At 42.4% G+C, this 11,015-nt stretch overlaps 1 protein-coding gene and 1 non-coding gene across 2 annotated transcripts in view; both read right to left on the reverse strand.

Moving 5' to 3' along the window:
• The window catches only part of UBE2D2 (ubiquitin conjugating enzyme E2 D2), a 47,972-nt gene extending 37,846 nt beyond the window's left edge, over positions 1 to 10,126 (reverse strand). The window contains exon 1 of the mRNA XM_016203803.2: positions 10,014 to 10,126. Coding sequence (XP_016059289.1) covers positions 10,014 to 10,037 — 24 coding nt within the window. The 5' untranslated portion in view covers positions 10,038 to 10,126. The remainder of the gene's footprint in view (positions 1 to 10,013) is intronic.
• On the reverse strand, positions 1,300 to 1,372 carry TRNAK-UUU (transfer RNA lysine (anticodon UUU)). The gene has a single exon. It is a non-coding gene; the product is annotated as a tRNA-Lys (tRNA).
• Positions 10,127 to 11,015: the final 889 nt, after the last annotated feature.

The following is an 11,015-nucleotide window of genomic DNA, read 5'->3' on the forward strand; positions in this document are numbered from 1 at the left end:
AAAACAAAAAAACCCTCTGATTTCAAATATGACATCTGATAAAAGCCCTTAAGAAGTTGGCAAAGGAATGCTATCATTTGGTAGGGGGAAGTGCTCAAAGGACAGCAGTAGATACTTCTATTACAAGATAATGTTAAAGAGAACTGTTTTCTAGACCAACAAAATTATCACATGAATTAGAAACACATTCAGGGGACAATATTTTGAAGTTTGTTGAAGAAAAAAATTTGGAATTCAGCCCTTTTTCCCACTTAGAAATATTGTAAGACATTACTTTTACAACACCATGTGTTTTGTTTTGTTTTTCTTTTCTTTTTTGGGTTGGGGTGGTGGCAATGAAGTAAAATGCTAAACAGACAACACTGACACCTAAGATTCCAAGATTCTACCAATTCCGTGAATCAACATTACTGGACAGTTAAGCCACAATGATAATCAGTATTAAAAATACCCTTTGCCCTGGCCAGGTGGCTCAGCTGGCTGGAACAGCATCATCCCTTACACCAAAAAGGTTTGGTTCGATTCCTGGTCAGGGTGCATACTGGAGGCAACAATCAATGTTTCTCTCTCACACTGATTTTTTTCTCTCTCTCTCTAAATCAATAAAAACATATCCTTGGATGAGGATTAAGCACAAAACAAAACTACCTTTTATGTAGCCCATACTTTCTTTCTACTCACCCACCACAGGTTTGCACGGTATGTGACACTATCCCCATTCTGTAGACAAGGAAGCTGAGACTAAAGAAAATCAGTTAAGTGGCTTGCCTAAGACCACAGGGTTAGAACATGACTTAGCAGGCATGATGCTCCAAAATCCTATTTTTTCCCACCACATCACTCCCCGCTGGCATTTCCTGAATGTTGTTGGCAAAAACTGAATGCCTACTATGCATCAGGCATTTAGTTGTATACAAGGAATATAACGACTAAGACAGGGACTTTGACCAGGAGAGCTGGTCAAAGGGGGGAATAATCGATCATGTCCAAATACTAAGACACAGTTCTATCATGGAACCCTACTGCCTGCATGCCTGGGGCATACTTCACATGGAGAGGCCACTTCTGCTGGGTCCTCAAGGATGAACAAAGAATTCAAGAGGAGGTAGAGTGAGAAGACATTTTCTGTTTAAGGAAAAGTACAAAGACTATAGGAAAATGATTCTGAACTGACCAATTAGAACTGTTTCAATTACAGTAATATTTCTCTTGAGATACTAATATTACAGGAATAAAGGTGGCAATATTTTTTGTCCTACATTTTGTCTACTTTTAATACTGTTTGGTATGAAAATGAGATGCTTGAACAGGGACCTGAACCCTGGACCCTCAGATTAAAAGTCTGATGCTCTACCGACTGAGCTATCCAGGTGCTCCTACTTTTAATACTTTTTAAAAAATCCTCACCCGAGGATATGTTTGTAAGTTTAGGGGCGGGGGATCGAACTGCAACCTAGATATGTGCCCTGACCAGGAATCCAACCGGCAACCTTTTTGGTGTAAGGGACTACACTCCAACCGAGACACGTGTGTAAGGGACTAGCTCCAATCAACTGAGCCACCTGGCTGGGGCCACTTTTAATACATTTTAAAGAAATACTACATATTTCTGCAGATTTTAAAACAAAAAGTTGCCTCAAGAAACTTGCTCACACAAAGCAAATGATAACCATTGTGTTCTGATGCACAAACAGCATTTAATCATAGACCTTATTATTTGACTCCACTGATCTGTTTCTTGCTATAATTCAATATATATTTGAGAAGTTATTTAATCAAAGATTATTATATATTAAATATTTCTACTATACTAACCCATTCCCCATGGACTTATAGCTAGAATATGGAAGTTTTGTTTTTTTTAAGAATATGTATCTTTATTGATTTCAGAGAGAGGAAAGGAGAGGGAGAGAGAAACATCAATTATCAGAGTCATTGATCAGCCGCCTCCTGCATGCTCCCCACTAGGGATCAAGCCCGCAACCTGGCCATGTGCCCTGACCAGGAATCAAACCTCGATCTCCTGGATCATAGGTCAATGCTCAACTGCTGAGCCATGCCAGCTGGGCAAGAATACAGAAGTTTTAAATAAAAATCAGTAGGCACTTCCAGTGGTGAAGAGGGTCCCTTGTTCCAAGGCAGGGGACTGGCACCATGTTCCTGACAGCACCCCTGTGGTGCATCAAGATTCCCGGTGGGCAGTGGATAGAAAGAAGCAGTGGCCGTGCTTCCTGTCCTTCCACGGGAAGCAGAACACAGTTCGCTGCCTGGAGATGGAGGCAAAAAACCACTCCTGAATGAGCTCGCCCTTCCTTAGCACCGTGCGCACCGCGGCCTGCAGGGCAGCAGCCTTCCAGGTCATCAAGGCCAAGTTCCTGCAGCACAGGATGCTGGTCAACAGCTCGATCGCCTCAGTGTCACAAGAAGTGGTCCTACCAAACCACTAGAAGAATGTGACCTTTGAGGAGACTTGATTTGGGGTGGTAAACACACAATATACAGATGATGTATTGTACTATTGAAACGTGTACTTTTACTAACCGATGTCACCCCAATAAATTCAATTTTAAAAAAAGAATGTAAATAAAAGTCAAAGTCCTTTGATTCTTAAACTCCAAAGGCAGATTATTTTAAAATAAACATCAACAAAGCATACACTTCTATTTTTTTTTAAATTAGGTAACCTGTTTATGAGACAATAATGTTGATACTAGCCTAATTGTATAAATATTGAAAATCTGCAGCTTTTATCCTTTTGTTACAATGCACCTGTTTGAAACAAATTTTCATATTATACTGTAATGAAAATAAACAATAACATGTAATGTAGCGCCTGATTGAGGATCCCTTTCATTATGCAAAAAAAAACTACTCTTAAAATGTTTACTTTATAAAAGAATGACAATGAATGATAGTCCATCTTAATATATTTTGTTTTTAGATAATCTACTAAATTTTATGCTTGTGATATTCTGATTATATATTTTAATTAATTTACCTAGTATCATTCGTGCTGTCAATTTTAATCCAAGTGTGCATTATTTCATGAACTTGTTTGCATCCATCAATAATATTAGTATTTTGAAAAGTGTCCTGGTAAAGTTGAGAAACACTAAATATGAGGAAAGAGGAGGCAGTTTATCAAAATCTAAGGGAAATGAGTGATAACCATGTCAACTGTTACAAAAGTTAAATAAAAACTGAGGTATCCATTGAATTAAGTAATCAACAGTGACCTTACTAAACAGTTCCAGAACAGTGAACAGACTATTCTTTCAAGAACTCTGGCACTGAAATGCCAGAGATGGGAAGGATAAAGAAGAGGAAGGCAGTGGCTCTAGTAAGGGAAGGGAGTTAAAGGTTTTTTTGTCTCTGTTTTGTTTTAGGATGAGGGAAATCCTGGATAACTTTGGGTGCTGAGAGGAATCAGTAGAGAAGAGACTGGAACTAGGAGCACAGAGACAATTACTAGAGCAAGGGTCTGGCAGAAAAAGGTGGAAACAAAACTTAGCTTGACAAAGGGAAAAGTATAGCTTATCCAGAGAAAAGAGGCTGAGAAAAGAGGAAGAAGAGCAATGATTAAGGTAATTTTAGAGCAATGGCTGGCTCTGTAGTCAAGAATGCATGCATCTAAATCCTGGCTCTTACTACCATAACTATATAATCATAGACGGGCAAGTTTGTTTACTTCTCCAAGTCTTCATTATTGTCTCATCTAAACAGGGAGAACAGAATTCTAATAGGGATGTTCAGAAGATTCAGTAATTCTGACACTGAGTACTCTCAAAATCATAGCTATGGGGTTTTGTTTTCGTTTTGAAAGGCTTCAAAGGAAATCTAAAAAAAATTCACACTTAGGATTTCTATTTTCTCTGTAAAATAGGTAATTGGGTCACCTACTGAGATTAAAAGTGTTTAAGGAGACAGAAAAATGATTCTTAATCTTCTGAAGAGATTAAAAAACCCATTTGACTCATGAATATATGGAGGACAGAACATCCAAAATTTGCATAGTTTTATGGGAGTTAGAGACACCTCTCCAACAATAAAGAGATGTTGAGGAAAAGATCTTCTGGTTCCAGGGGACAGCTTTAAATAACCATTGTTTGAACAAAAGAAAAAGATTATATCCTCTATTTCTATACCTAACAGCTATATAAGGGTACATGGCCTGCCAGAAAGACAATGGACACAACCAAGAAATCCAGGTTCTTGATTCAGCCCTAGTAAATCACATGGCCTTTTCAGAAAGTAGCTTTGAGATGTGTTGCAGTGCTAAAAATTTTATGATTCTCTTACTTGGTATCTCAATTGACTCTCTAGACCATGGGTGGGGAACCTTTTTTCTGCCAAGGGCTATTTGGACATTTATAACATCGTTCTTGGGCCATACAAAATTATCATTAACCTAAAAATTAGCTATGAAAAAAGCTCCTAGATTTATTGAATTTTGAGTCCTGCCTGTGGTTGCCTAGGCAGGGCCAGACGTTTCCCACCCTTGCTGTAGACGAAAGAACAAATGATACTTTATTTTTCTATGTCATCGTTTATTATGATTTTGAAAGTTAGCCTAAGAACCTAAGCAGCAAAACTTTATTTCTACAGAAAAAACAAGTGTGCTTCTGCATTTCTGGGATGGGGCTGCAGAAGTTCCTGGCAGCATCAGGCATGAGTCAGGTATTCCTATCCTGAGAACTGCCTAGGATATTTTAGCAGCCCTCTCTCTCTGGGCTAAAATATCCAGAAATGGACTTTGTCAACACTTCCTCTTTGTCAGTCAACAGTACAGTAATACTTATGGGGAGACTTTAAAGAAAACCTAGATTTAGTAACAATTATTCTTCAATGCTGGCTGTTTAAATTACACTTAAATAACAACTTGGAAGAGGCAAAGAAAGTTTCTCAATTCAATGAATCTTTTGTAAAGCAAAGCATCCTTTTCTAAAAAACAAACAAACAAGCAAACAAAAAACAACTTCCTGGAGATTTCAAGAAGTTTATCTTTTGGAGTAAGAAGGTATGTCTGCTTCCCAAGATGGAACTAATTCAAACAGCTATCTTCAGCCATTTATTAAAATTCCCAGTACTCCACAGGGCTATTTGCATATTTGTTTCATCATTTGACTGGAATTCACTCAACACTTACCTCTGATAATATTAATGTAATATTGGTATCACATTTCTAGTACAGTATTTTAAAATAATCTTTTTTTAAATTTAGTAAATCTGTAACAGTGTTTCAACTCTTTTCCCATATCCTTAAGAATCATCCTTTGGTAATTTCCAAATCTTAGACATTTTGCAAGTATGTAGTCTAGAGAAAGATGATTCATAACATGAACACATCCATAATGAAGTTAAGATTCAGATGTAAACTTCTATGGAATCAGTGCATCTACTAAATTGGCTTTTCCTATAATTTCACACATAACCATACCAAACCTATGCAAAGTTAATTAGAAGTTTATGTAAACTACCTAATCTTGTCCATCTACATAAAGCAATACTTTGAAATTTTTAAAAAGATAGAAAATATGGTTTAAATTACTTAATCCTTACACTCCTGATTACTTACTGAACCTTACTCTTTTGTTATCTTTTTTTTAATGTTTTTATTGATTTCAGAGAGAGGAAGGGAGAGGGGGAGAGACAGAGAGAGAAACATCAATGATGAGACTCATCAATCAGCTGCTTCCTGTATGCCCCTGATTGGGGATCAAACCTGAAAACCGGGTATGTGCCCTGACTAGGAATCAAACCGTGACCTCCTGGTTCACAGGTTGATGCTCAACCACTGAGCCATGCCAGCTGGGCACTCCTTTGTTATTTCTAATTAAACTGGTGCCTACCAACCTACCAAAAAAGTGTGGTGGTTGTTTTAAAATTTGAATTGGTTGCCAAAAATCTGGATTTGTGGCTTCCGGGAGGAAGGGAGGGAGGGAGGGAGGGAGGGAGGGAGGGAGGGAGGGAGGGAGGGAGGGAGGGAGGGTCGACCGAACAACCTGGCAGCATTAGGCTCACAGATTCTGGCAACAGCAACATTTGGAGAGAGCTGGGTAGCGGCTGCCTTCTTCTGATAGCATATGCAATTTCTAGCTTGCCCACCCACTCCCCATCCCCAATTCTCTTTGCTCACTGTGGGGTACCTGCCTGGCCTTTTTAAGAGTGTGAAATCTTTATTTTACTGAGAACATTATTATTTATTTATTTATTGCCCCTTAAGGGGCCTTAAAAGAAGCTAGCCATAAACATCTTTTTCACAGTTACAGAGAACAAATTGATGGTCACTGAGAGGGGCATTGTGGGGAATGGGTGAAAAAAGGTGAAAGGGATTAAGAAATGCAAACTGCCAGTTATAAAAATAGTCACAAGGATGTAAAGCACAGCACAGGGAATATAAATAATAATATTGTAATAACTATGTATTGTGTCAGATGCATACTAGACTTATAGGGGTAATCACTTTGTATGTGTTAATCACTATGTTGTACATCTGAAACTAACAAAAATATTGTATGTCAACAGTAATTTAAGATAAAATTTTTTAAAATCTTCAACACAGAAACAGACTAAATCAAGCCCTGGCCAGTGTGGCTCGGTTGGTTGAGCATCCTCCCAAGAACCAAAAGGTGGTGGATGGTTCAATTCCCAGTCAGGGCACATACCCAGGTTGTGTGCTTGATCCCCAGATGTTTCTCTCTCTCTCTCTCTACTCCCCTCCTTCCCTCTCTCCCTTCCTTCCTCTGTCTAAAATCAGTAATAACATATTGCGGGGGGGAGAGGGGGAGAATGGACTAAATCAAGTAATGATCCTGGCATTAAAGCGGTATATAACAAATGTTAACTATAACTAGCAGGATCCCATTAAACTGTACAAGGCACTATTACTGTTAAGAAAAGTTTTTAGGCCCGGCCAGGTGTGGCTCAGCGGTTGAGTGTCGACCTAGGATCCAGGAGATTGAGGTTCGATTCCCGGTCAGGGCACATGCTCGGGTTGAGGGCTCATCCCTAATGACTCTCTCATCATGGGTGTTTCTATCTCTCTCTCCCTCTCCTTTCCTCTCTCTGAAATCAATAAAGATATATTAAAAAAATAGTTAAGATGGTAAATTTAAACAAAAAAGAAAAGTTTTTAGTATTCTAACTGATCTGTCTTTAACTCCTCGGAAGAATAAGATATCCAGCCTTTTACTGTTCCCATGAATAAAAAAATTAACCCTGTATTTCAATATTATGGTACTGTAAGAGCACCAAAAAGCCTTCCGTATATGTATAACAAAAGAAGAAAAACAGGAAACGAGTTAAAAGGTCTCTGATCAACCAAACAGACCGCACAGTTCACAGAACACATGAAACCCTCTTCATTCAGAGCCTACTGAATCTTATTTTAGACATAATTTTAATAAGCTCCGTGATCTGGTTTCCCAGCCCACAACAGATGAGATGCAGCCAACTGGAAAAAGGCTGGGGGTGGTGCTGCTAGAGACAAACACTCAAAGCATCAAAATCAAAGCTCAAGACCTATAAAGTCAGCAGAAAACCTCAAAACATACTAGGCTGGGGCCACTTGCTGCAGAGACCAACAATCCCAGAGGGTCCCAATCCCTGCACAGAACTACACTGGATGTTCGTAATGACCCTCTTTGGTACACTGTTAAAGCATAGGTCATCAAAATGAAGTCCATCAAAAGTTTTTTCCAAAAAAGACATGGCATTGTCAAATTCACAGAACACTACTTCCCTCTGTCAAAGAAACAAGACATGGAATTCTTCAAGATGCCACATGTCAAATGTACTTGTTCTTAACAATATTTGATTAGAACCCCGATGCAGCAGTTCATGAGAGCTGAGAGAATGATAATTGGGAAGGTTCAAGACCAAGGCAATTACATAAGCCACCTAACCCTAAATCTTTGGGGATTCCATTGTTGATGCATTACTAGGGCTGAGGGTAAGATAAAATTGATCTCATCCATACCTAGGTAAGTCTGCAACTTAAAACTGGTGTCATACAAAAAGCTTGGGGGGGGGGGGACTTCCATTTTGTTTTCACAATCCTATTGACTAGTATACCAAAAATAAATTTTATTTTTCTAATCCCTAGTAGTCTCAGAGGCTGAATCATACTTAAGGAGGGCTCGAGGTAATAAACCAGGGAGAAAGAAGACTGAGTTTCAAAAATTCAAATTATTGTCATCTTTCATTTTCCTTATTAAAATTTTTACAAGGGTCTATTTTAGAGAAAATCTAGAGAATATGTAGTAACTCAAAGAAACCATATTACTGGGGGCAAGTGTATTTAAAAATTAAAATGCATGTTTTTAGTGCTATTCCCCTCTCTGAAAAAAGTAACACATGTATCAATGTAGAGATGAAATGCTACATTTCTTGACTGTAAGTTATCACATATACTCACTGCTCTTCCGGTTTTAAAATAAGTGCACAATTTTCTACAGTTATAATCTCAAGTTGACAACTCTCCAATTAGCCTCTATAAGAACCTAGTAACTCCTAAAAGCCTTAAAAATAACATATTTTAACTTGTATTACCATTCTTGTGTGCTCCTGCCCCTTGAATGATTCTTTATCTTTGCTTAAGGTTCAAGCTTCTTTTACCAAATAATCTGCTTCATTTCAGTATAAGATTTACTTTCTAAAGTCTGTGCTTTTTCATTTGTTAGAAATCAAGGAGGTCAAAAGAATTTGGTAAGGATCTAACCTAATTTACAGTAACCACCGGGATTAATTTCACATTAAAGGTCTGTGATCAAGAATGAAATGAGGACCGGCTGCTGAGCTGATGTGTTTAAATTGTCTAGCAATCTGCATTTTCACTGAGTTTAAGTCAAAGTTGAAAACTGATTCTTTTCCCCTTGCATCTCCATCCCATCCTTCAGGATAGATAGATAATACCATGATCTACTTCTAAGTGGGCTAGGTTTAATACAGCCAAGTGAAACACCACACAAAAATTACCAGCAGCACTTCCCCACTTCTTAAAAACAAAAACAAAAAAGATAGTGAAAGGCACTGAGAAGTTACAGTACTAGACGAGAGTACACTAAATTTTAAGCCAAGCCTGTATTCTAGAAGCAGTATTAGGAAAACCTCCATATAAATAACTAAATAACTCTGTCTTAAAGGGCAAAGAAGTCCTTTCTAATGGAAAAATCTAACAAAATCCCTTCTAAATTAAAAGGTTGTCTCTGAACATATCACCTAATTTAAGCTGTAAAAGACAATTGCGCAATTTTTCCAGTGGTTTTCAATGTTCAGGTTTGTACCTCTATCCTTGCCAATTTAACAGCTTTTCTATTAGACCCATTCCTGTAAACCTAAGTGTTAGTTTCTGACTACATTTGGCAATCTCGAGAAATAAAATGCTTCTCCTTCTTCCCTCCTCCATCAAAAGACTCATGTTTTTTTCCTTCTGAACTTCCTACTCTTAACAGTTTCTGGACAAGTAGAGTGAGCCGAAGCGTGCGGCCGCCAAGAGGTGAGAGAACTCAAGAAATACTTGTGGATCGGACAAAAAGGCTTCCTCCGTCTGTCTGAGTTATGGGCCCCAAGCTCAGGCGGTTCAGTGGAGGGAGCTAGGAAGGGGGGGGGGGGGACGGGCAGAGGATGGGGCGAGCCCCTTCGACCTCTGTCGAAGGGCCGCCCCACGCCCCAGCCCCAGCCCCCCCTCCTGGCATGCCCGGACAATGGCCCTCGAGGGCAGCAGTCCCAGGCCGGAGAGAGGCCCTGGGACTCCACACCACGCAGAGCCTAGAAAGGAGGCTGGGGAGGAACGCTGAGCGGACGAGCGCACCTCCGGCCTAAGCGCGGGGTGCGCGCCGGGGCCTCCACGGGCGCCATCACTGGGAGTGGGGTGTGAAGGCCGCCCGGAGAAGCCCTTGCCCGCAGCCGTGTCCGAAGAGGCCGGCAGAGGCGACGGCGGGAACTGCAGGCCGTCGCCTGCTCAGCTGGCCGGCCCAGCGGCCCGAACCCACAGCCGACCTCCGGCCGCTTACCTTGTGGATTCTCTTCAGAGCCATCGTGGGAGGCGGGTGGCGGCCGCCCCCGGGGCGGGGACGGGGACAGGGGAGGGATGGGGAAGGGACCAGGGGCGCGAGGCCGCCTCGGTGATCTCGGGTCGACCGGAGAAGATGGAGAGCTCAGAAGCGCGGGTCCGGTGGGACCAACGGAGGGCCGAGGCCCACTCGGCTCCCGAACCTGCCGCAGCGGTCACCGCATCACCCGGCGGCAGCCTCTTTATGCGCTGCCGCCCGAGCAGCCGCCGCCGCCACCGCCGCGGTAGGGGCCTCTTCCTTCTTAGCTCAGCACCGCCTCCTCAGCAGTCGCGAATCCCTCCGCCAGGGAGTAAGAGCCCAGGCCTCGGGCTCGGCCGGTGCCTCTCGGTCCGACAGCCGGAGGGACTGACTGCCTGCTGCAGGTGGACCGAGGGACGCGCAGGCGGACGGGCGGGCGGCGCCGCCGGGGTGGGGCCGCCCGAGCGCGGGGTGGGCCCAGGCCGAGGGGCAGGTCGGGAGGCGCGGGGATTGGCGGGCCAGGGGAAGGAGGGCCGGGCCGCGCCAGCGGCGGAGGGATACGGGCCGCCCCTGTGAGTTTCTTACGTGCTGTCGTCGTCGCCGCCGCTGCTGCCGCCGCGGCCGCCGGAGGGATGACGCCGTGAAGCTCTGGGAGGACATCTCGCGAGAGCCGTTGCGCGGGTCGAGGGTGCTCGCGCCCGGCGACCCTTGAGTCCCTTGCTTCTAGTCCACCACGGAGTGTCTTCGGAGATCAGAAAACGTTTAAAGTCGAATGTTTTCCAGGTCATTTGACCGTCCCCGTAGCATAGGCCGATCTAGAAGGAGGCACTTAGGCCCACTGCAACGTCCCCGAAGGAGGGAGGGACTTGCCCAAGGTCACACAGTGCCATAGTGGCAAAGCTGGGACTAGCCAGATCCTTTTTCCGAAGCCGCGTGGTCACCTACGGGAAATGTATTCCTCGAGCATGACGAGAGCAGCCCAGA

The sequence above is a fragment of the Miniopterus natalensis genome, chromosome 4, assembly GCF_054644295.1.
Source record: "Miniopterus natalensis isolate mMinNat1 chromosome 4, mMinNat1.hap1, whole genome shotgun sequence".
Lineage (NCBI taxonomy): Eukaryota > Metazoa > Chordata > Mammalia > Chiroptera > Miniopteridae > Miniopterus > Miniopterus natalensis.